At 62.9% G+C, this 24,033-nt stretch overlaps 9 protein-coding genes and 2 non-coding genes across 11 annotated transcripts; 8 read left to right on the top strand and 3 right to left on the bottom strand.

Moving 5' to 3' along the window:
• Positions 1 to 65: 65 nt before the first annotated feature.
• Positions 66 to 1,466, top strand: LMJF_21_0580 (conserved hypothetical protein; the record flags this gene model as incomplete). Its single annotated transcript, XM_001682939.1, has 1 exon — positions 66 to 1,466. One exon carries the CDS (start codon positions 66 to 68, stop codon positions 1,464 to 1,466), a length of 1,401 nt encoding a protein of 466 aa, XP_001682991.1.
• Positions 1,467 to 2,073: 607 nt separating this feature from the next.
• On the top strand, positions 2,074 to 3,399 carry LMJF_21_0570 (conserved hypothetical protein; the record flags this gene model as incomplete). The annotated part of the gene is made up of 1 exon (XM_001682938.1): positions 2,074 to 3,399. One exon carries the CDS (start codon positions 2,074 to 2,076, stop codon positions 3,397 to 3,399), a length of 1,326 nt encoding a protein of 441 aa, XP_001682990.1.
• Positions 3,400 to 4,975: 1,576 nt separating this feature from the next.
• LMJF_21_0560 (putative Qc-SNARE protein) lies at positions 4,976 to 5,266 on the top strand (the record flags this gene model as incomplete). Its single annotated transcript, XM_001682937.1, has 1 exon — positions 4,976 to 5,266. One exon carries the CDS (start codon positions 4,976 to 4,978, stop codon positions 5,264 to 5,266), a length of 291 nt encoding a protein of 96 aa, XP_001682989.1.
• Positions 5,267 to 6,364: 1,098 nt separating this feature from the next.
• On the top strand, positions 6,365 to 7,549 carry LMJF_21_0550 (dihydrolipoamide acetyltransferase precursorlike protein; the record flags this gene model as incomplete). Its single annotated transcript, XM_001682936.1, has 1 exon — positions 6,365 to 7,549. One exon carries the CDS (start codon positions 6,365 to 6,367, stop codon positions 7,547 to 7,549), a length of 1,185 nt encoding a protein of 394 aa, XP_001682988.1.
• A 1,948-nt stretch (positions 7,550 to 9,497) lies between these two features.
• Positions 9,498 to 10,517, top strand: LMJF_21_0540 (putative la RNA binding protein; the record flags this gene model as incomplete). The annotated part of the gene is made up of 1 exon (XM_001682935.1): positions 9,498 to 10,517. The coding sequence occupies one exon, from the start codon at positions 9,498 to 9,500 to the stop codon at positions 10,515 to 10,517; it is 1,020 nt and encodes a 339-aa protein (XP_001682987.1).
• A 1,490-nt stretch (positions 10,518 to 12,007) lies between these two features.
• On the top strand, positions 12,008 to 15,454 carry LMJF_21_0530 (conserved hypothetical protein; the record flags this gene model as incomplete). Its single annotated transcript, XM_001682934.1, has 1 exon — positions 12,008 to 15,454. One exon carries the CDS (start codon positions 12,008 to 12,010, stop codon positions 15,452 to 15,454), a length of 3,447 nt encoding a protein of 1,148 aa, XP_001682986.1.
• Positions 15,455 to 16,184: 730 nt separating this feature from the next.
• LMJF_21_TRNASER_01 lies at positions 16,185 to 16,265 on the top strand. Its single transcript has one exon. It is a non-coding gene; the product is annotated as a tRNA-Ser (tRNA).
• Positions 16,266 to 16,321: 56 nt separating this feature from the next.
• LMJF_21_5SrRNA_01 lies at positions 16,322 to 16,444 on the top strand. Its single transcript, XR_002460406.1, has one exon. It is a non-coding gene; the product is annotated as a term=5S ribosomal RNA (M5) (ribosomal RNA).
• Positions 16,445 to 17,277: 833 nt separating this feature from the next.
• On the bottom strand, positions 17,278 to 18,621 carry LMJF_21_0520 (conserved hypothetical protein; the record flags this gene model as incomplete). Its single annotated transcript, XM_001682933.1, has 1 exon — positions 17,278 to 18,621. One exon carries the CDS (start codon positions 18,619 to 18,621, stop codon positions 17,278 to 17,280), a length of 1,344 nt encoding a protein of 447 aa, XP_001682985.1.
• Positions 18,622 to 19,295: 674 nt separating this feature from the next.
• Positions 19,296 to 20,993, bottom strand: LMJF_21_0510 (conserved hypothetical protein; the record flags this gene model as incomplete). Its single annotated transcript, XM_001682932.1, has 1 exon — positions 19,296 to 20,993. The coding sequence occupies one exon, from the start codon at positions 20,991 to 20,993 to the stop codon at positions 19,296 to 19,298; it is 1,698 nt and encodes a 565-aa protein (XP_001682984.1).
• A 1,559-nt stretch (positions 20,994 to 22,552) lies between these two features.
• On the bottom strand, positions 22,553 to 23,197 carry LMJF_21_0500 (conserved hypothetical protein; the record flags this gene model as incomplete). Its single annotated transcript, XM_001682931.1, has 1 exon — positions 22,553 to 23,197. One exon carries the CDS (start codon positions 23,195 to 23,197, stop codon positions 22,553 to 22,555), a length of 645 nt encoding a protein of 214 aa, XP_001682983.1.
• Between the last annotated feature and the right edge of the window lie 836 nt (positions 23,198 to 24,033).

Raw genomic sequence — 24,033 nt, 5'->3', positions numbered from 1 at the left:
CTCCCCTCCAGTATATACATACCCCAGTACAGCAGCGACTGCCACCGTCGTCATCGTTATCAGCCATGGACACGTTTCAGGCTACCCTTGATGAGCTGCAGAGGGAGTCCAAGGAAAAGATCGCGCACGCGCAGGACACCGCGAGTGCGGCTGTGCTGCAAGCGCGTGTCGTGCCGCACCGCATTGCCGTCGCCATGGCGCAGCGCTTTACAAGTGACCGGGTCGAGTCGTGCTTTCCGGTGCTGTGCTTGCTGGACGCTACACTCGCGCGTACTGCCTCTGCCTCGCCTTCCACATCGAGTGAGGCTGATCAGGCGCTGGCGGCCATCCTTGCCGAGTTTTGGACGTTGGCCCCCGCCGCCTTCATGTCCGTCCACGGGGCGGGCCAGCCGGCGTGGCGTGAGAAGTGCTTGCGGCTTGTGCGCCGATGGAAGCAACGCCGGCTTGTACCCGAGCCGCTGATCACGGAGCTGCTTACTGCGATGGAGAAGGGGACTGTCAAGGCGGAGGCGGGCGAGGCCACGAGCGTGACGGAAGTCTCAAGCAACGCAACAGCCGCTGCAGGGATATCCTCGTCGTCATCGTTGGCGATCGCAGCGGCAGCCACGACAAGCGGACAGCCGTCACCGTCCACCACCGTCACCGCAACCGCTGCTACCAACGCTGCCATGGCGTCTCCCTCCGCATCATACTTGGTGTCGACCCCGTCTTTCACAGCAGCCCAGGCGCGGGCGTTCCGATCCACTTTGCAGGCGTGCCTGTCCGCCCTGGAGAGTCTGCAGCCCGCACGGGCCGCCTTGTACCTGGAGCTCGTGCGCTCGCAGCACTTCCGCGCGCCATCCCGCACATCCCTTGCGTTCTTCGAGGACTTGCTGAAAGAGCTGCGCCGCGAGGTGACGATGGCATCGTCGTCGTCGTCACCCAACCAAGCGGCCAGCGCAGGTGGCGGCACGGGAGCCAAGGACGGGGCCGACCCGGCGTCGAACGGGCACGCCAGAGAGACCCTAGGGAAGCTGCTCGATCAGTTGCACGTCGCCGCTGGTGAGGGGGCGGCCGGACTCAGCGCAGGAGGCCGCGTTGCTGCTGCCGGCGTCGCTGGTGCGGGTGCTCACCACAGCGCCGCCACCACGGTCGTCCGCTATGTGAGCCCCATCTTCTCGGACATCTACGCGAGGCAGGCGCTTGGCCAACGCGGCACTGGCTTCGGCACGCTTCAGCGTAAGGCAGGGCACGGCGGGCCTTCGGGAGGCAGCGCCGTCTACACATCCTACTACCCCAAAGCAGAGGCGAATGCGCAGCGGCCGTTTCGTATCCCGCCGGCACGGCAGATGCAGGGCGGTGCGGTGCGGCTGCACTTCCCCCGCCAGCAAGAGTGGGTGAGCGCGCAGGACATGGCCGACGTCTCGCAGTACGCTAGCCGTGGCATCACGGACAGGGGCCGCAAGCGGACACGCGAAGGGGTCTAAGCTTGTGGGCGGAGGTGCGAAGCTGCGGGGCAGGTCATGGAAGCAGTCCACATATGCATATGTGGCTATGTGTATGCGTGTGCGCGTTCGCATCTAGGCGTGCTGGCCCTCAAGGTGTTCACGGAGGGCGTAGATCGAAAGAAGCTGAAGAAGACAGCGCAGACCTGGATACGTCCCCCTCCCGACACACACACATACACACACACACACACACGGATACTGGTCTCCGTAGACCAGAATTTTGTCTCTCCTCTTTCTTCAACTTGTCTACTGCACTCGCAGCGACAGCGGCACGGGCGCGGCAGCGCTGCCAAGCCTCTCCTTCCTTCTCTTGCGCTTTCGTCACAAGCTTCCCTCCCCTCCCCTCCCCTCCCCTCCCCCTTCCTGTCCTGTGTCTCCGTTGCTCGTGTTCGAACATCCAAACCTCTGTGCGGACATCATAGCCGTGCGAACAAGGAGCGGCCACACACACACACACACACACACACACACACACACACACACACACACACACACGGATACGCATCCCCATACCCACATACGAAGAGACCTGGGGGACTTATCGAACCAACCGCTGTGCGCATTACCGTCTCCGCCCGTCGAAAGGATGCGCAGCAGCGCGTACCAGCTGACGAAGGCTGCGTACCACGCCGCCGCCAAACCAAACAGTGCTGCTCTGGTGACTGCTACGAGCTCGGCAGCCGGCAAGCAGGCCGTGGAGGAGCTGGAGGTCTACCTGCGTGTCATGAAGACGGCGCAGCGTCGGTGGGCGCGTGAGATTGTCGCTCATGAGACGCACGTGCGGCGCTTGATGATTGTGGAGGAGCACTGCCGGGAGCGGCTGAAGCAGCAGGTGCTCAAGGGAACCCGTGAGCACCTCAAGTACCTCACGAACACGGATCTGATGGCAGCCTCCCAGCTCGTCTCGCCTCCGTCGGTGGACGTCTTCCTTGCTTACGGCATCCTACCAGAGCAGGTGAGCGGGTTCACGGTGTACGTCATGGGCTGTCTCGCGGCGGATCCGAACCGGCTCAATGTGCCCCTCCCCATCCTCATCGCAGACCTCTCCAGCACCTGGGCCATCGTGCCGCCACGCAAGAAGGAGGCATACAACGAGCTTGCCGCCATCTTCCGACCTCACCTACCGCCTCGTGCCACCGACGTGGAGGGCAACGATGCTCGAGAGACTGAAGCGACAACCGCGGTGCCCAAACGCAAAGTTGGCGGAGCGCTAAAAGCAACTCGAAGGAACGCAGCATCCGGTGATGCTGGTCTACAAGTGCGCGCCCCTGCACCGCTGCCCCGGCATGGGCGTGGGTTTCTGCCCAAGCCTTCAGCGGCGGTGACAGGCAAGAGTCCGGTGCCCAGGGTGCTCCGCTCCGCGGGCAAGCAACTCCAAGTGCGACGTTGGACAGCGACGACATCAGCGAGAGCACCAGTGTCCCCATTGACGTCGCTGTCATCGCCAACGGCTGCAGCCACACAGACCTCCACTCTGCCGCGAAGCGCGAAGCGGGAGCAGAGCTTGTTAAAGACAGCCGCGTGTGCCAACAACGGCACTGGCAGTAGCGTCATCTCCCGTTCTCAATCCCAGCCCACGGCGCCGCCACCCCAACTGCGGCGTCAGCCCGCTCTTCGTGCGGCTGACAAGGCTGCCGTGGCTGCTCTGGCGGAAGAGCTTCAGCTGCCTGACGCCGAGCGGGACGCCTTCTGCGAGTTTGCCGAGGCCAGTCTGCACGAGATGGAGATGGCCTTGAACTCGCCGTTTGTGTCGCCCAACAGTGACCGCAGCAGCGGCAGCTCAAAGGCGAAGAGGTCGGCCAAGACGCCGCGCGGCGGCGTACAGCTCCTCGTGAAGGAGTGGCTGCCCATCGCGGCGGAGGAGTGGGCGCGCAAGACGCGGCGACAGAAGCGCTTCTACATGCGTGTCTAGGCCGCCCTGAGTCGCCATGTGACACACGCACCACCGCAGTGGGCTTAAAAGAGTGTGTGCGGGCAGCTTGTGCTCTAAACTCTCCCACTGACCCTCTCTTCTGTGCGATGCGGCGTGGCTTTGGAATTCGCTGCGGCAATCGCGGACACGCGATAGGGTCGGCTATGCCCATGTGCGGATGTGATCTGCAATGCGACGGTGCTGCCGAGATCGCGTGCACTCAACTTCCTCTTTCATTTCTGTGCACGAGAGCGCACTCAAAGCTCTTCCTTTCTCGCAGACCTACCTTGAGATGGTGCGCCCAACCCTCATGTGCGCAGCGCTCGCATGGATGGCACAGGCGTGTTACCCATACCAGTCAACAGCTGGCTGCAGTGTCATAGAAGCGGCGTTGCCCTTTCTTTCCTTCTCCCTCTCTCTCTCGCCGCCTCCAACCGCCACCCTCTACCCTCTGCCCGCAACATCTTTTCGTTCAGTAATGAAGGACAGGAACGCTTGTGTGTGCGGGTGTCGGTGGCGGAGGTGAGGTGAGGTGAGGGGGGAGAGGTTGGCAGATGCGTGCATCAGCATAGAATACCATAAAAAATTTGCTCACTCACGGGAGGATTACAAGACGACAACTATGGGCGGGGTGACCAGGCTGGGGCCCGTGTGTGTGTGTGTGTGTGTGTGTGTGCGGCGGCATGCACAGAGACATTCTGCTCCTTCCTCCCCTCCCTTCTTCTGCTTCCATCGATACTCCGTCGTCCTCTATTTCTGTGTGTCCGTCTCCCCACTCCCTCTTCACTGTACGTCACCTGTGTATCACTACAACATCGACTGTCTTCACTGGTATGTGTTGCTGCATGTAACATCACTCTGTGTACCATCTCTCTCTTTCTTCAGCTTGTAACGCACGTCGTCTTCGCCCCCCATTTGCCCGCTTCTCTTTCGTTTCACATCCTCATCACGTCATCGCCCCATCCATCCCCCCTCCCTTCCGGCTGGTCCACTGGTCGGTTGTGCCACAGGGAGGCAGGGATGAGGGGGCGGGGTGGATGGGGGGGGGGAAACGGTGGTGAAGGGGAAGAAGTGGGCCAGGCGACGTGGGTGGCCGCTGTTTGTACCGTTTCATTGCTTCGCTTCTGTACATCTTCTCGCGAGTGACACCGCTGTCATTGCCATGCCCAATCCACAGAGATGTATCTCCGCACGATGTCCTCGTCCACACCACTGGACATACATATGCGGCCTTGTTCCCTCCCTCTCCGTGTTTGTGAGTGCGTGCCTCGTTGAAGAGAGAGACTTGCGTGGCGTGTGTGTGTGCGCCAGCACTAGCCCAACATCCGCACCACTGGCACTCTTCCCCTTTTCCGCTCCTTCTACTCCCTCCCTCACCCTCACCCTCACTCTCACCCGCACTCCATGCTCTCTTTCGCCACAAACTCCATACCAGCACAAACTCGCGTACTGAGAGAAGCACGAGCACGCAACTCGCCCTCCTTCGCTCTCTCCGTCTGCCAGCTCCTTCATCTCGTCGTCGAGATCCGCGCACGTGCGTATTTTTGCGAGCCGATCTATCCTCTGCATTGCCATCATGGAGCGCACCTTTGCCCAGCAGAATGACTTGTGCACGCAGGATCAGCTGCTCGATCAGCTGCACGCCTCCGTGATGAACACGCGACACTACGCGATTCAGATCGGCAACGATCTCGGTGAACAGGACGACATGCTGGACCGTCTGCATGGCAATGTGACCCGCACAGCAGACGAGAGTCGGCGGCAGAACCAGAACGTCATCCAACTGCTCAGGGAGAGCGAGAATCGCGGGTTCTACTCTGTCGTGCTGCTCCTAGTCGTCATCATCATACTACTGCTGGCCGTTTGAAAGGCGAGGACGAGAAGAAGAGGGGGCAGCGGAGCAGCAGGCATCGCGTCCTCCGCACACAGGCACACACACCCACACTTGCGCGTAAGAAGACGGTGTGCGCTCACCTTAAGGCGCATCACGGGAGGGGTGGCGGGGTGGCGAGAGTACGTCGGCGCATGTTTTCCTGCTTCGCTGCACCTTCTCCGTCCTTCTCCGACCGCCCCTCACATCCGCATCCTGCTCTTCTCACCCTTTCCATCTACTTATTGTACCAGATGCACCTTTCTCTGCCGCGGCGCTCTTTCTTCCATCTCTATGGAGGGCGTCTTCTTGTGGCTCTGTAGGTGCCTGTGTGTCTGAGTGTGTATGTGGTGTGATTGCTAAACTCTCTTGCTTTCTCTGTTGCTCTCCCTATCTCTGCGTCGTTGTTTTACCCCCCCCCCCTGAGTGGGGGAGCCGATTGAACACAAAGTATAAAGTAATCGAGAGGGAGGTTCGGTGTCTCTCTCTGTGTGTGTAGTGGTGGTGGTGGGAGGGTGGGAGAGAGGCGAGGGAGCCGGCTGCATCGAGGGGGTTGTTCACTCAGCGCGTACCTCCCCCCTCCCGCGCGCATCGCTCCCTCCCCCTCCTCCTTCCCACTCTCCCTCTGACGCGTCACAACGACCACACACACACACACACACTACAGTCGCGCGGACTCGGCAGATGGCTGTTGTTGTCGTGTTGGTGCTGCGCGTGTGCCTCCTGCTGTCTCTCATCATACCCAACGCTTCCTCTCCCTCCTCCCCCCTGTTGCCAACGGCGCACACCCGACTTGTGCATTGCGCCCAGTCGATGATCAACACTGGCTTCATCTCCATTCTACTTCTAATTGTTTATTAGCATCTCTTGCCCGTTCACATATCCCTTAAGTGCGGTCTCTTCTCCCGTCTCCCGATATCGCCCCCCCTCTCTCTCTCTCCTCGCGTGTGGGCGTGGCTGCGCGCACAGTCTTGCTCATCAGCCACCTTGCACTTGCTCACCCACTCAACGAAGCACAAGAGGCGACGATACTTATCAGCGATAAGTGCTGCCTTAACCGCCATCCACAACCTTCAGCAGAAAGAGCAGGGAAATATGATGCGGCGCACGCTGCTCTGGCTCGTGAACTTCGAGCCCGTCTTCATGCCAGCCCTCTCCCCGTCGATGGAGACGGGCACGGTAGTCGAGTGGAAGAAGAAGATCGGCGAGCTCGTGAAGGAGAGCGATGTCTTCTGCACCATCCAGACGGACAAGGCAGTAGTGGACTACACGAACACCTTCGAGAGCGGCTACCTCGCCAAGATATACTGTGGGAACGGCCAGTCTGCCCCCGTCGCCAAGACGATCGCTGTGATGGTGAGCGACGCCGCGGATGTCAGTAAGGCGGACGAGTACACGCCTGAGGGCGAGGTGCCTGCCGCGGAGGCGGAGGCACCCACCGCTGCTGCTGTTGCCGCAGCGCCGGCCGCTGGTGGTGCCTCTTCTAAGGCACCGGAAGGCGTCACCTGTGAGCCCGTCTTCATGCCAGCCCTCTCCCCGTCGATGGAGACGGGCACGGTAGTCGAGTGGAAGAAGAAGATCGGCGAGCTCGTGAAGGAGAGCGATGTCTTCTGCACCATCCAGACGGACAAGGCAGTAGTGGACTACACGAACACCTTCGAGAGCGGCTACCTCGCCAAGATATACTGTGGGAACGGCCAGTCTGCCCCCGTCGCCAAGACGATCGCTGTGATGGTGAGCGACGCTGCCGATGTGGAGAAGGTTGCCAACTACTACCCCGAGGATGCCGTTGGCGGGCCGCCGGCTTCCGCCGCTGACCCTTCTGCCGCCGCTGCTGCTGCTGCGTCAGCTCGACCGGCTCCATCCGCCGCGTCTGCCAAGCACTACGGTGGCTCGCTCGATGCGGCGGTGGCGGCTAGTGGCCCAAGTGTGGCCCGCATTGCTGCTGGTCTGGAGACCAGCACCCTTGCCGGCATCGCTCCCTCTGGCAAGGGTGGGCGTTTCCTGAAATCCGACTTTTCTGGTCAACCCGGCTTCGACTACAACGACACCACGCCGGCGCGAGCGATGCAGCAGAAGGCGGCCCCCGCCGCTGCCGCTGATGAGGCGAGTAAGACGGCTGCGAAGTCTGCTGCCCCGGCGGCGGTAAGCGGGGACATCTACAACGTTGTTCTCAAGCCCGGCCCTGTGTACAAGAGCGTCAGCGACACGGCCCTGCTGAAGAAGCTCATGCACACCATGCACGTTCCGAAGCCAAAGTTGAAGAAGGCCGCCGAGTAAGGAGGCGGAGAAGTGTACCGATGCGCGCGTGTGCGCGAAACGCGTGTCTTCCGCTCATTCGCCAAGGGGTTGGGGGAGGGGATGCGGATGCTGAGCAGAAACTCTTCCCGTGTAGTCGACGTCGTCGTGTAGTTCACGCCGTCAATGCGGGTGTGGTGCAAGTCAGAGATCTCTCGGGAAACGGATGGGTTGGGGTGGGGAGGAGGCCGCAGCCACACAAACGGGCGGCTACGCACTTCCTCACATGCACACACACACACACACACACGCACCCAGCCACTCGTCCTCTCCTTCTCTCTCACCATCTCTCTGTGTCTGACGGTGAAGCAGGGAAAAGGCGAGAGGTCGGTGGAGGGCGGTGGGGCCGAGCATGGAGGCTGTGCGTGCACGATGACGAAGGCAGGAGTGCAAAGTTGTGGGGTGCGGTGTGCATGTGAAACCGACTGTCTGCCACCCTTTTACCCGATGGATGACACTCGTTCGTCCAACCCCAAGGCGCCTTCTCCCTGCAAGAACGAGGTACACTCGATGTATGAAGGCGGGCTGTCGAGGCATCTGACACGCAACAGCTGCTCCCTACGCTGACACCGTGGCCATGGACTTGACGCACGCAGATGTGCCGCTGTGTCTTGTGCGTCTCCGACTCGATAATGGCCGCGTTCGGCAGGTGTGTGGAGTGACACGCCGCCACTGACAAGTAGAGCGAGACAATATGAAGATTGTGTGTTGAATGGCTTTTTTCTTGGACATACAAGTGCCTGTCGCACAGCACACCGTTGGCTTTGCAGCTCACTTTCTCTCTCTGCGTGCGTGCATGTGTGACAGCCACACAGCACGCCCCCCCCCCCCCCCCCCGTTCCATGCACGAAGTCTGGCATGCGCACACCCGTGCAATCGAGGGACGTCCAAGCACGGAAAATACGAAGAAATCAAAGGCGAACGGGAATTTCGATGTCTTTCACTGTCTGAGCTGTACGGCAGTGGTTGCTGCCAAACGGGTGAGGAGGGGAGCGGAATAGCGGGCTGCGTGGGTGGATGGGTGGAGGAGGAGGAGGAGGAGGAGGAGGAGGAGGAGGGGGGGGGAAATGGTGATGTCGTCGTCGTTGTCCTCAACCGCATGCGTCTGTGCACTTTCGTGTCTCTGTTTGAAAGCGTACAGGTCTCGGTGTGTCTCTCTACGTGTGTGCTGGCGCCCACGCAGCAGTGGCGTCGTCGTTGTTGGCTTTCGCTTCCCCGATGGTTTTCATGCGTTGTCTCGGGCCCTTGTCGGCACAATGCGTCTGCCGCCCCTCCCCCTCTCCCTTCTCTCGGTTCTCTGTTCGGCGTACCGCAGGTCCAATACGTGAGCGCACATTTCATTTCTGTGCTCGCGTTGGAGTTGCCCACGGTGGGTTAGTTTCCTCTCTAACACTGAGGAGTTTGACCTGACGAGTGTGTGTCTGTGTGCGCGCACCCCCTCACCCTCCCCCCTCTCCCTCGCTCTCGTGGCGCTCCTCCACCCCAGACACCCACGCGCGCCTACACACACACACACACACACTGCTATGAGAGGATTGCCGTAGCTTCTAGCGAGGAAGGGGGTGATTGGCAAGACGTGCACAGCACACAACGAAGCATCCATTCTAGCCCCTCGCTGCGTGATTGATATGGTGACACAGACACGCTCGCTTCTCTTCGCCCACTCCCTTTCTCTCCTTTCCTCTTTCTACCGTCTCTTTCTCACTCCCCCCGCATGAACTCCGCTGTCCGCCACATGCACAACATACACTCTATACGTTGGGCCTGGCCCACACGCACGAGCTTCACCTCGCACGCTTGTCAGTGAAGCCGCCGCCGCCGTCGCCTTCCCATTGCCATCGCCCCCTCTCTTTTGTGCACCCCGTGCTTGTCATTCCCTCAGGAGAAATTTCCTTGTGCCGTGCCCGCGCCGCGTTTCGTCGTGCTAGCGATGTCCAATCTCGCCGATAAGATCCGCCGACAGGTGGAGTTCTACTTCAGCGACGTGAACGTCGCCAAGGATGTCTTTCTCAAGTCAAAGATGGCCGAGGACCCGGAGGGCTTCATTCCGCTGGAGGTGCTGCTCACCTTCAACCGTCTGAACAGCCTCACGAAGGACCCGAAGGTGCTCGCCGAGGCGCTCGCCAGCAGCGACAAACTCGTCATGAACAAGGACGGCCTGTCGGTGCGCCGCAAGGACGCCCTGCCGGAGTCCATCCAAACCGATGAGCAGACGGTGTACGTGAAGCCGGTGCCGGCGACGGCCTCGCTGGAGCAGCTGCAGGAATTCTTTAGCGCTCACGGCACTGTTCTGGCGGTGTGGCGCCGCTACTTCCAGGGTGGCAGCAAGGACGCACCGGTGGAGAGCCGCACCAAACCGTCCGTGTTCGTGGTCTTTGCCAGCAAGGAGGATGCCGAGAGGTTTGTCGCGGCGCCGCCCCAGTACGACGGCGTGCAGCTCAGCGCGCAGATGAAGACGACGTACCTGGAGGGGAAGGCGGTGCAGATGGCTTCCCAGAAGAACCGCAAGCGTGTGCGCGAGGACGGTGAGGACGGGGGTGCGCCGTCGTCCGCGGCCCCCCGCACGCCCGCTATGCCCACAAACAGTAGCTACCGCATCTCCGGATGCGGCGCGATCGAGAAATTCTCCGAGGTAAAGGGGCTGTGGCCGGCGGAGGAGCAGAGAGGCGTGCGCTACGTGTACATGCCAACCAAGGAGGAGGCTCTCATCATCTTTCAGGACGCCGAGACAGCCGAGAAGATGGTCGAGTCCGTCAAGACCCGTGCGGCGACGCTGCAGGGCAAGCAGCCCGAGGTGACGAAGCTCAGTGAGGAAGATGAGAAGACGCTCATAGCGAACGTAGAGAAGGAGATCTCCGAGCGTGCGGCGCAGCACGGCAGCCGCGGTGGACGTGGCGGTCGCGGTGGCCGCGGTGGCCGCGGTGGCCGCCGTGGCGGTGGTCATCACTAAGCGCCATGGAGTACCAATAGGTGCAAACACACGCACACACGCACACACGCACACCCACAAGACACCAGTGAGATGCACACGTGAGTGTGCGGTGCCTCCGGCTTCTTGATGATGCCGAGCCAGCGACGTTGCACGACATGCTCCACAGAATCCTCAGAGGAATCGAAGGCGCGACACCTGTGTGTCTGTAGTGGAGGGGTATGCGGGTGTGTGCGCGCGCACCTCGATGACCGAGTGCGCGGAAAACCCCTTAACCTTAAGTGTACGACATCGTTTTCGTTTCCACAGCCCTTTTAGCGGTTCCCTCCTCTGCACAGTACGTCCTTGCGGCGGTAGTAGACGCCAGCGCACGCGCGCATCTTTGGTGGCGTGCGCTGGCGTGTGGAACACCTTGTTGTGACGTAATACCTGTCGTGTAACGGAGGCGGACGGCAGGCTTGCCTAAAAAGAAGGAGAGATGGTGTAGGGCATCATGAGGGGACAGGAGGATAAGGAGGAGGTGCGAAGAGTTGAACCGTTGGCGGAAAACACCCACGCACAGGTGCTTTCCGACTGGTATGGGCGGTTGCATATTTCTGCGTGCATGTCCAGTGTGCGTGCCCGGTGGGGGAGCACGCTGCCCGCACCCCCCCCCCCTCTTCCCCCCAAACCACTACTCCCCCAGTGCCACTCGCCCTGCATGAACGTTAGCGAGAACAACATAATAGTGCAATGCGAAGGAGAGAGCGCACACGACCGCATGCATCAGGAGACAACGGGAAAGTACGGCACCACTTCAGTAGCGACAGCCGTATCGCCTGCGGGTGCTAAAGGGATGCGCCTCGCGCATGGGCACGCACGTGCGTGGATCGTGTGGGATGTGCGGGGCATAATCGTCCTTGCGCACGCGTAACAGCGGAAGGAATCGATGAACAGGGAAGGGCCAGGCCGCCGACACGGGAACCGGATAGCGAGCCGTACACGAAGTGTCTTCAGAGGTTCCTCTCCAGATGTCTTTCAGTGTCGGAGCGCACGGTCCTTCTCGTCCCCACCTCCGATGCACCGCTGCGCTGGATTCGCGTGTCGTGCTCCAGCGACATGGGGGGTTGGCTCCCCATGCTTGACCACCCAAAGCACACGCTCGCGAGGGCGCGCGTCTGCTCGTGGATGAACGCCTCATCAACGGCGCACAGCCGACACTTGCTTGCCGCACTGTCTTGACCTCGTGATTGCTCTTATCCGCGTTGTTGCTCCCCTCGCGTGCCTCCTTGCTTCCTTGCTCTCCGTGTCTTTACTTCTCCGTCGTCTCTCTGTGCTGCCTCTGCATGCGTCCATCACCGACACACATGTTCTCCAAGTTGTAGAGGAGGCGTTATTTCGACTCAACGGCGTCATTGTCCGTCAGCACACCGAACACCATCGGAAGGACTGCTGAGAGAGAGAGAGAGAGAGGCGCTGTAGTGCGTTCCACACCGTTGCTATCGAGGCGCCTGTAAAGGCAGAGCGGCATCATGTCCGCCATCACTTCATTTGCCGCTGCCGCCGTTGGTGCGTCCTCGGCGGAGTACGTGAATTACGTGGACATCAAGCTAGATGGTGTGCACCACCTTCCCGCCGATTGGGTCTCTGCCGGGTTTCCTGCCCTGACACCCGGCACAGCAGGTGGAGCGGCCGGCGCTGGCGCCAACCATGCGCACGTGCACGACAAGGAGGGTCCGACGGAGGAGACGGAGGTCGCCTATGCGTACCACCCGTTCCGCTACGAGGTTTCCCTCGCACTGCCTGCTGCGACCACGAATGCGACGGCGGCGGCGGACAGCGATGAGGCGGACGCGGCTACTGCCGAGGCTTTCAGAGAGGAGCCGCCGCCGAACACCGACGAGGGCGCAAAGTTAGACATGTCCGTCGTCGCCTCCTTCACGCGCGGCCGGCTGCTGGCGCTCTTGCCGCAGTATACGGCGTACATCGCGGCAGCGGAGCCGGCGCCGGCCCCGGGTGTGGACGACGCCAGCCCGCTGCGAGACGTGCCCGTCTCCATCAGCGCGGAAAGCGAGATGGCCACTGCCTGCGTGTCCGGCGACGAAAGGGAGGCGTCCGAGGCTGGCAAGGCGTCTGATAAGGCGGCGGCCGCCGGCGCCACGCCGGCCATTCTGTGGGTCGTGACGGAGCGGACGGACTCGCCTGGCGGCAGCGGTGGAGCGAACGGCGCCGATGCCGTGGGAATGGTGGCCACAAAGCGCCGAGCGAGGTCGGCCACGCCCATCGCCCCCGCCGCTGCTGCCGCTGCTGCTGCTTCGGCAAACAATACCGCCGCTGCAGCCGTTCCGGGAGCGCCTGCGCCGCCAGTGCCAGAGTCCAGCGAGCCGGCTCCGTGCGTCGTGCGCGTCCCTCTGACAGCCGTGCAGGAGGCGTACCTCGAAGGCTTGCTAGAGGCTGGTGCGCCGCTGAAGCTGAGCTTCCGCCGCGTCCTGCGTCCTGGCTGCCCGGCCGAGTGGGAGGACTTCAACGCCGGCTACTTCGAGGCTGAGATCCCGATCTCGCTGCACGCCTTGACGGAGCCGGGGTCGACGCACCTCGCTGCCGATGTGGCACTGCAACCGGCGAATGTGCCGGAGAAGCGCGCTGTCGCTGGGTCGGTGCCGTCGGAGAACGACCTGGCGGACCGCGGAAAGAAGCGCACCGTCACCCGCAAGCAGCGTCAGATGGTGCCCAGCATCCTCATCGACGTACCCGACCGCGACGCCCCACACCCGTACGTGACGGCTGGCACTATGGCCACCGTCTCCCTCACGCTGCAGCGCACTCTCACTCCTCTTGTCAGTGACCGCGTGCGGCCTGCCGTCACGCCTGCCCAGCTGATCCCTCCACGGCCCATGCCGACGGTGTCCGCTGCGGCCGCCGATGACACACAGACGCGACTCCAGCAAACGTTGCTGGGGGTTGTGCGGCAGCTGGTGTGCGGTATGCGCGGCGCAACTCAGATGAAGTCGTGCGGATTGCCTGGGTCTGACGACGCGGCCTGGCGCACTGACTTTGTGGCGGCTCTGCAGAGCACCGGTGAGCTGGCCGCCTTCAAGAGCCAGCTGACGCCGCTGGTGACGGGCCTGGTGCAGGAGCGCCTGCGGAGCGGCCTTACTGGTGGCGGATCGCCGCAGGAGGTGGCGCGGGCGAGCAACGAGCTCTACGTTCAGCTTATGGACATGCTGCACAGTGCCCTGCACGAGTGTGCCGGCGAAGGCGACGCGGCATCGAGCGTGCCACAGCTTCGGACCACTTCGAGCGGTGGTGCGCCGAACAGCGGTGAGGAGCAGGAGGTGCGGTGGCGCGCGATCGAGGCGGAGGTGAGCGGGGACTTCGAGCTTGCTGCGAAGCTGTACCAAAGCCGTCTGACCTCGCACGTCGCAGGGGACAACTGGGTGGCACTTTGGGTGGACTGCGGCCTCTTCTACCAGCGCACCGAGGAGTTGGCCAAGGCGGAGCAGTGCTACCGCGAGGCGATCGCCTGCGACCCGCATTGCACGTCGGCGCTGCTGGACTACGGAGCATGGCTGCTTGCCCACGACCGGCTGGATGAAGCGGCCGTGTTCTTGCACGGTCTCGTCGACATTGCCCCGCAGCACAAGCTGGGATGGGGCTGCATTGCGCTGCTGGCGGACTTGCACGAGTTGGCGGTCCGCGTTGGCAGCCCGGACGCGGTGGTGGAGCAGCAGAAGTGGCGCAGGGAGCAGCGTCTGGCGCTGCGCAAGGCGGCGGAGTGCGGCGCTGTGAGCCCGAGCCACGCCACCGGTGGTGCTGACAGCGGAGGGCTTTCGGGGAGCAGCGGCCCGGCCAACGACTCCGTCCCGACGCCTCCTCCCGCATCATCGCAGCAGGACGCTGAGGAGGAGCAAATGTACTTGGAGGTGGCGACATACCTCGTGAACCTGCACCACCGCGATTTGGCGAATGTGTGCTTGGCACGGTGCCGACCCGGGATGCTGCAGGTGGAGCTGCTGTACGCGCGTCTGTTCACGCAGGGTGGGCAGTACGAGGAGGCGCTCAGGACACTGGACGAGATCAACACGCCGTCCGGCGCGCACACATCTATCTCCGCGGCGGAGCAGCGTCTTGTAGACGAGTGCGCGCTGCTGCGTGCCGAGTGCGCCGCCGCGCTCGGGCGTCCGTCCGATGCTGTGAGGGTGTACAAGCAGGTCCTGTGCCGCGGCGAGCCGCCCACGGCGCCTCCGTACCTCGGGACCCTGACATCACACTGGCAGGCGCAGCTTCAGGAGGTGCGGTCCTTCGGCATGGCTAGCAAGAGTGGCGCGGCAAGTCCGGCGCAGGCGCTGCTGGACCAGCGCATCACAGAGGCGGAAAGCATGCATTACTTGTCCGCTTACCTGCATCTGTGCAACTTGCTCCTTAGGGAGGGTCGCTACCGTGACGCGCTGGGCGTCGTGACGCTCGCGCTGCAGGTGTGGCCGAGCAGCTCGGTGTTGTGGCTCGGCGCCGGCGTCGCCTACTACCGCGCTGGCGACCTGCTGCCGGCGGAGGAGTGCCTGCAGGAGAGCAACACGCTGAACCCGGCCAACCCGCGCACATGGGCCTACCTCGCCCTGCTGGCGGTGCGGCTGCACAATGTCGGGGTGGAGGAAGTGGTGCAGCAGCTGCTGACCCTAAACCTGGAGGACGCTCCGTTGTGGGCTGAGCTCGGCCGCACCCTGCTGGGCACTGCGCGATTTCCACGGCTGAGCGTGCTGTGCCTGCGCCGGGCTGCCGCGCTAGCGTCTGGCAAGGGTGGCGCTGCCGATGCCATCTTGCCGTCGACGCAGTACCATCTCGCACACGCGCTGATGGAGCTGCAGCAGTGGGAGGAGGCGGAGCAGCTGCTGGGCAAGGTCGCCTCGAACAGCGGCAGCAACGAGGTGCTGCGCGGCAAGGCGGAGGAGGAGCTAGCGGTGCTGCGCGCCGGTCAGTAACGCAATGGTGGTACAGCATGAGAGAATGACCTCTGCGCGTCTTTGTGTGTGAAAATACTCGGGCGTATCTGCCGCGTGGGTGCACGGGAGCGGACAGAGCAGGCGCGCCAGAGCCTAGAGGCAAAGGTGAACTGCAGACCTACACACGTGCGTGCGTGTGTGTGTGTGTCCGCTTGTCTTCCCCCTCCCCACCGCGCGTGCGTCCTGCGGTAGCACTCGTCCTTTGCTTGTTTCTCATGTACAGGCTTTCTTTTTGAGCGAGCGCCTCTCTCTCCGTTCCTTTGTATGTATTCAATGAATCGCCGTGTATGTCTGGCCTGTGTGTGGATGGGGGGGTGCTGCTCCGTCCCCTCGGCTTCATCAAGTAGCATAGGGAGAGTTCGGAAAGCACTGTGGCCGCCACACCTGCGGCGTGCGTCGTGTCAGCTGCATCCCGGGGACGGTGCGCACGGAGTGGCGTCTCGGGACTCTCTCCACCTCTCCACCCACCCTCAATGCCAAATCGGGCCTTAACAACCACTTCAACGCGCGCGCGTGCCGCCGCCGCTTAGTCGCCTGTGGCTGCCCAATTCGTCCGCTTCTTCCGTGCCCCGCCCCCCGTTTCCCCCCCCTCGCCTTTAATGCCACGCCTGAGTAGGCCCAGCCTAGCGCCCGCAGGGCCACGCCCAGAGCCCACCATTCGAGATCCTGGGAAACGTTGCCTCTCATCTTTTTAGCACCCTGAAGTGTAGCAAACGTGGCCGAGTGGTTAAGGCGCCTGCCTGCTAAGCAGGTGTGATCTCACGCGAAGGTTCGAACCCTTCCGTTTGCGTACTTTTTCCGCCATCACGCGAATTCCCACTAGCGGGAGTCGCCTTTTCGCCCGTCCTTCGAGTACGACCACACTTGAGTGAAAACACCATATCCCGTCCGATTTGTGAAGTTAAGCACTCACAGGCTCGGTTAGTACTGAGGTCAGTGATGACTCGGGAACCCTGAGTGCCGTACTCCTTTTCCTTCTGCCCACCCGCCAGGGTGGGCCCGGTGGAAAGGGGGCGCCCGGGCCCCTCGTCAAGCGGAGGACCAGGCAGCCCCCCCCCCCCCATCCCCTGCCAAGTGCCCAGCCGCTTCTGCTGGTGCCGGCGGTGGGGTCCTGGACGACGTTGCGTCGGAGTGGCCTGCGACAGTGAGGCAGATCTTCGCCATCCACGTAATGGGTAGAGCGTCATCGTGACCCGAGCGTCTCCCACCCACCCCCGGGCCCTCGCACCGCCCACTGGTGTGGGGGGCTCCTGGGCGCCACCGCGAGGGGGATGCACCCGGTGGCGGCCGGCATGGTGGGCGCGGCTGCGCGGCGACCCGCGAGGCACGGGTTGTGGGCGTGGGTGGGGGCAGGGGCCGTGCTGTCCGATGGCTGGGTCGGCGCATTGCTGTGGCGCGTGTGTGTCTACGGTTGCCATCGGGCCACGCGAGGTTGGGCCTGTGACACTGGCGGGGCGTAGGAGAGACGTTCGACCTCGTGTTGTGCGGCGGGGCATCGCGCGGAAAAGCAGAGGTATTGGTGGGGGTTGGGGGGTGTGGGGAGTGTACGGGGGCATGGGCATGGCACGCGGGGGTAGGGGGTGGCGTTGGCTACTTCGCAAACGGCGCGCCGCGTTACACACTGCTGCGGGTTTGAATTGCTTTTCTGTTTGCTTAAGTGCGGCAACGCACCACCACCTACGAACGGGGGAACACTTTCTCCTCATCACCAACGTCGTCATCACGCCACCCCACGCGCGAGTACCGACGCCCACGCCTCACGCCAGCGACACAGCGGAGGCGCTCTCCCGCCCTCTCACCGATTAGTCACAGAAGTAGAGACACAGACGACCGCACTCACTCACCACGGCGACAAAGTTGTCGTGGCCGTCGAGGGCAACGCAGCCCTCGTCACCGGTCGGCATCTCCACCGGCGCACGCGAGCGGTACGGGAACTGGGTCGCCGCTGCCGCTGCCGACGCCGCCATGCCGGCCACGTCGCGCAGCGCGCCTTCCTCGGCCTCCTCGTTTTGGTTGTCGCCCATGCCCATCTCACCCCGCTCCCGCCAGTCCCGTACCCCGCCGCTGGCGTCGCACGTGATGAAGCCGGTCGCGTACGGCGCGTACAAGCCCGTGATGGGCGTCTTGAGCGCGGCGCTGCACAGCAGTGGCGGCCCGCCGCACGAACCGGCCGTGGCAGCGGTGGATGTTGGCCTGCGCAGGTCCCATACAAGCACCGCGCCACCCTCAGTCCCGGCGTACAGCAGCGCGTCCTTGACGGCGCAGGCGGTCAGCTGCTCATGCGCCAACCACCGCCACGCACGTGATAGGAACGCGTTGCCAGTGACGGTGCTGCGGTACGCACACGCGCTGCGCAGAGCCGAAAGGTTCACCTCAAGGATGCTGTTATGGTGCCGCAGCAGCGCCACGTCCTGGGTGCCGGGCAGCGTCAGGATCTCCTCCACCGCAAAGCCGGCGAGCGCTGGTACTCGCCATGTCGCCTCTAGCGCAACGCGGGTGCCGCACAGCTGCCACAGCTGCAGCTGGATGTCTGCACCACCGCCACTGGCCGTGATGAAGGCGGCCGTTGGGGTGACTACTGCACCAACAGATGAGCTCACATCTGTCAGCATGTTCTCGCTGGAGTTGAAGGCAGCCACGGCAGTCCAGGTGGCCGCGCTGGCGCTGGCGAACGCGCGCGGCAGCCGCTGATAGCGCACCCGCGTGGCGGCTGCCGCCGCCGATGCCGCAGAGGAGGATACCACATCGCCCTCGACAGCGTAGTTGTGCGTCTTGTCTCCGTCGTCATCCTCGTCGATGGCAACTATCTGGCGGCGGTAGACGTACGACGTGACGGAGGCTGGAGCGGCTTCGGCGTCCGTCTTCTCAGCAGCCTGCACAATCACGTAGATATCGGCGCCGTCTGCGCTGCGCACCAGCGCAACGGCGCTCACCACCGCTGCGGGGCGCGGCACCCGCACGTGTACCACGCGCAGCGGCAACGCCTGCTCGTTCGGCGCCGCCATCTCGACAACTGTGAAGAACAGCGGCGACGACGTTTTCCTGTAGCGCACGGCTGCGATGACGACTCCACCACTGGTGTGATGGAGGAGGCGCACCTCCTGCGGGTCGCGCGGCAGCAACGTGTATGCGACGCGGCGCAGCATGATGAGCTGGATCGTTCCGTCTATGAATCAAGAAGAATGGCCCCAACGAGGAGGTGTGCGCGTGTGCGTGTGTGGGGTGGGCGAGTGGGCCGGATGTCGTGTGCTGCGCGCGGTGCGGGTGTGCACACGCCAACGAGGATATGACGAGTAGCCACGGGAATTGAAAAGAGTGGCGAGACGGCGTGCCAGAATGTATCGAGTGCTGAAAAAATGAACGCACCGGTGGCCATCTTCTGAGCTGGCGAGGCACAGGCACACGCGGCTCGGGTGTGGGCTGTGTGGGAGGCCCTTTCTGTTCTCCCACAAGACATGCGGCATCCTTACATATCATCTCAGATTCTGTGCCCCAGACGTTCTGCGCCGTGCGTTCCTTCGCCCTTCTCCAGACATACACACACAGGTCGGTGGTGAGGGAGGGGAGGGAGGCGTGTGGACGTGACAGGCGTAGCCTTACTCGTTCGCGTTAGTGGCGGTGCGCCACACAAAGCCGTTTACGATGCGTGACCGAGCTTACATGTCGAAATTAGAGCGTCTGGCAAGCCTTCCCCCCTGACTTACCCTCAGCTGCATGGACACACACACACACACACACACACACACACACACACACACACACACACACGGGCGGCTCTCTGCTTGCCGGCTTCCCTGGTCAGCGACAGGCCCGCCCCGACTTAGTCGTCCATCACGATGTCGGGGATGTCGTCGTCGGGGCTGTCCACAACGGCGGGCGGTTGCGGGGGTGGCGCCGGCTTCACAGGCTGCTGCTGCGGCGTGCGAGGCAAGGCTGCGGTTGGTGCAGGTGCCACAGCGGGTGCTGCAACGGTCGGCACGACGGGCTGCGGCTGCTGTTGCGGCGGCGGCGTCGTTGTCACGCGCGCACTCGGTGCAGCCACCGTCTCTGCAGGGGGCGCAGCAGGAGCCGCAGGCGCAGAGGTGACCGGCGCGGCAGCAGGCTCTACCGACACAAACGTGCGCCGCTTCGCCTTCTCCACCACCAACTGCGCCGGCTGGAGCGGCGGCAGCACGACGGGATGACGGAGAAGTTGCAGAACGTGACCGAGGCGCACCACCGCAGCTCCGACCGCGACCGTAGCCGGAAGAAGCGGCAACGCCACCGACGTGGCCTTCTTGCTCCTATCTTGGTTGGGATCGGCCGTCGAATTCGGATCCTGCGATGTGCTCAGCAGCGGTACTCCGCGATGCAGGCGCGCGGCGAGGACGTTGATGGCGCGCGTCGCTGTCACCAGCAGCTGCGCTGGAAGTCCGGGACGGCACGTGAAGAGAAAGGCTTCGAGCAACTGAAGACTAACTGCGTGCCAGGCTGCCGGCACACTCCAGCGCAGCACCGCTGCGCTGGTCGAATCCCCCGCCGTCGCTGCAGCGCCTACAAAGGACGACGACGAAGCCGCCGCCGCCGCTGTCCCCGGAAACGTGGAGGCTGTGTTGAAGGCCTCGCTGTACTCCTGCTCGCTGAGGTAGCAAGGCAGCACGCCGCCCTCCACCACCTCCATCGCGTGCCGCAGCGCCATCTGCTGCAAGGTAGCCGTCGGCACATACCCGCCGGCCGCGTAGAGCATGTCCACTAGCGCACGCAGCTTCCGCGCCGTCCTTTCAGTGTGGATGTGCACCGCCTGCTGGACAGACTCGGCCGACTCTTCTCGCAGCTGCTGGTCCTCGGCAAGTGTCAGCAAGCCGCCCAGGGCTGCGGTTGCCGCGTTCGACGCCATCGCCGAAGGCAGGACGTGTACCACAGCCTCGGCGTACCACGCCGGTACGAGCTGTGGCGCATCCAGCAGGAGCACCCCAGGCTCCCGCAGCAGGCTCTCCAGTAGCTCAGTCAAGGCGTGGGCAGCACCGGCGCGGTACGTGGTGCACAGCATCGCCAGTGTTTCCCACGCCTCTGGGGTGGACAGCCACGGCGTCAGCACAGCCAGCGCCACCCGCTTGAGAATCTCTTCCAGGGACGGCAGGAGTTGCAGCCCGCAGGCTGCCACCGCTGCACAGAGGGCTTGATATTGCAAGGCGGACATGGCGGCGAAGACGTCAAGGCGACTGCCCTTGGCTGCAGTGGAGGCGGCCAGCCGCGTCTCGCCGCTCGCCGGGTCGTCGCGCGCGCGCTTGAAAGGCGGTGACGTCGCCTCCGCCGCAGCGCCGTTCAGTTCGGCCGCCTTCAGCTGCTGCGTGTACACGTGCGCCTCCTGCGCGATGGAGTCGAGCTGTTCCAGCGCCGCATGCAGCACCTCCTCCGCTGTGGCGGTGCGCGTCGATGCGGCGAAGACAGGCCGGAGGCCGCCGTTGGCAGGGGCGGCGCCACTGTCCGTGGCGTCAGCGGAGACAGATGCGTTGCGTGCGTTTCTCTTCTTCGCCATGGTGATGATGGTGACACGTCTATGTCGAGGGAGAAAGAGAAGCGGATGCCGCGGAGGGCTGCAGCGGTGATTCGACCCTGTGATGCCCCGTAGGAGGTCTCTCTCTCTCTCCACGCAGACAGCGGGAAACAGAGGGCGGCGTGTGTGAGGTTGCCAACAGAGGATGGTGTGGAGGATGGGGAACAGTGAGGGCGAGGGTCACTTGCAAAGAGAGACCATCATGAGCGGGGGGGGGTGGAGTGCCATGCAATGGCGGAGGCGAGGCGTTCCATCCACTAGCCTCCAGAGCAGCACGTACTTGCATTGCCCTCTTTCGCTGTCTCCCTGCAGCTGCATTGTCGCCCGCCTACCAAGCACATTCAGGTGCACATGTATGCGCGTTTGCTTTCTGATTTGGGGGGGGGGAAGAGTGAGGAGGGAGGCCCTCGCACCTGCCCCCCTCCCCCTGTGTGTGTGTGTGTGTGCGTGTGTGTGTGTGTGCGTGTCGCGAGGGAGTCTGCACGGGAGCTCACAAATGATGGACGACACCGGCCAAACCCTCTCACCGCACGTGTGCGCCTGTGATTGCCGCTGTCTGCGCGTGATGTGGTGTTCTCATCGGAACGCTGATGGACAACATCGCCTTGACGTGCTTCCCGTTCGACAGAACCGCTGGACTTTACATGACTGGCAGCAGCTCTGCAGTCGTGTTCATCGGTGGCACTGCATCAGCGGCGACTCGACGTTGTCGACGCTCGTGCACACGATGCGCCTGCTTATCGTCTCGATGCGCGGTATGGGAAGATAGGCGCGGCCACACCGCAGAAGGAGAGGCCGTGTTGTTCGCCTGGATCGACAGACACGCCTGTTCGTAGAAGGGGGATTCGCTATCGCAATGTAGCAGGAGGCTATCCGGCCCATCAGCACCGCCGTGGCGTCGTTCGTCATGCACAGCGTGGCCGGGTATAACGACGCCGCCCTCGGGGCACAACGTGAACAGGACAGCTACTAAGCGCGTGGAAGGTCCACCCTACTACTCCCCGCTTGCCTACGAAGATGATGTCGTACACGCTGGGAAACGCCGCACTCACGAAATCGTGCGCCTTCATCCAGAACGGGATGGAACGAATAGTAGCCATCCTGCCTCGACCAATCAACCCACCGACTGATTCCGTGCAGATGTGCGTGTGCGTGCATCGCCTGGAAGAGAGAAGGGGATGCATCGGTGAGCGATGCAATAACGTTAAAGGGTGGGATAAGAGAGGGCAAGCGCAGAGGCAACGCCCGACAGACGCCGAGAGCCGCAGCGCAGATACGACACGTCGCGAGGGGAGGGGAGGCTCAGGAAAGGGTCCGATTCGTGTGCCATGAGGTGCTCGGTGAGGAAGGCGAGGCGCCGAGACGCAGGCATGCATTATGCGCACCGCTACGTCCTACAAGCCCCTCTCTTCCTCCTCTTCCTCTTACGGCCTCTCCCCCTCCCGTGCTCACGCTCGCTCTATACAATTTTGCTACGGTGATACGATCCGTGGCCGAATGCAAGAAGCGAGAGACATGACGATGATGGGACGCCGCCCACGTTATCCTGGCTTGCTCGCTGACATAATCGACTTGACATGTGCCCCCGACACCGCCTTCTCGTAGTGCATCAACGCTGCACGCAACTCTGCCAACGTCTCAATGCTCTTCTCGCGCTGCACCACCTCCTCTGGCACTGGCTCTGTCGCCTCAACGAAAAGGTCTGTCTTGCAGTACACGAGCCGCTTGCCCATCTTGTCGACGGTGCTCACCACCACCACCTTTTCCTCTTCCCGGAGGTTGCGCATGCAGTGGGTCTGCATGTTGACAGATACGTGCCGGTTGAACGCTGGCAGCAGCCGCTCCATCACATGGAGCGTGTTGCACGAGTCGCAGATGGAAATCGCGAACCCGAAAGCAAGCTCTCGGGGTTTCGGCTGCTGTCGCTGCTGCTGTTCGAGCATGTAGTCACACGCAGCAGCCGAGATCTGTATCGGGAACGCCATCATGGACGCCATCATCTTGTCGGGGTGCCGCGCGTCTGGCTCCAGCGCGACTTGCACCTCCTCCAGCTTTAGCCCGATGGCGGCGGCGGTAAGAGAGGTGATGGGGCTGCTTCGAAGCAGCCTGTGGACGCTCTCAACAAACGCCGGGTTGTGCTGCACCACTGGCACCCACAGCGCCTGTCTTGTCAGCATAGAAGCCATGCGTGTGTGTGTGTGTGTGTGTGTGTGTGGTGAGACGGCGTGCGTGACGTGAGAGGAGAGGACAGCGCAAAGAAACGAGCAAGGGACCCTCGCGAATGGCGTGGTGGACGCTGCGCGCAGATGGCAGTCTCGGGCAATGTCGCATGCGTCACGCACAACGAGAAGGCAACACCCTCCCACCCTTTCCTGCCTTTGGCACCGACACACACACACACACACACACACACACACACACACACACACACACAGACACCGAAAGATGCGACAAGTGCGTGCGACAGCGGCACCACCACGACGGCGACAAGGACGATATGCTCGAACCCCCTTTCCTCAATCGTGCTTGAGTGTGTACGTGTGCGCGTGGGGTTGCTTATGAGCGACGATGCAGCCCACGTGCAGCAGACCACACCCCGCACGCACACACCTTGTCTCTGACGACGGGGAGGAAGGGAGGGGGGGGGCGCTGACGAAGGGTGAGGTCGAAAGATGAGATGGGCGTACGTGTGTGAGGGGTGTGCGCGGCTAACACACGTCCTCCAAGGCAACGCGTGGGATGGTGCGGCAGAGGCAGTAGAAGAGGGGAGAACAGAACGAGCGGAAGAAGCCGTGAGCGTTGGGCTCGGATGCATGACTTTTCGCTTACAGGCGTGAATCGTGTCGTCCACGACCTGTCGTGGACGAGAAGCAGCGAGAGGGGAGAGTGAGAGCCCGAGGAGGCACCCCCTCCCCTATCACTCGCTGCTGCCTCGCCCCCCTTGATGCACGTGTGCCGGTCTCTGATGCAGCAGCAGCGGAGAAGGGGCGACAGTGACAGAGAGACGCCCTAGGCAAAGCAC

The sequence above is a fragment of the Leishmania major genome, chromosome 21 (assembly GCF_000002725.2).
Source record: "Leishmania major strain Friedlin complete genome, chromosome 21".
In the NCBI taxonomy this organism is placed as follows: Eukaryota; Euglenozoa; class Kinetoplastea; order Trypanosomatida; family Trypanosomatidae; genus Leishmania; species Leishmania major.
The sequence above is the reverse complement of the archived record's forward strand: the minus strand, read 5'-3'. Positions and strand labels throughout refer to the sequence as shown.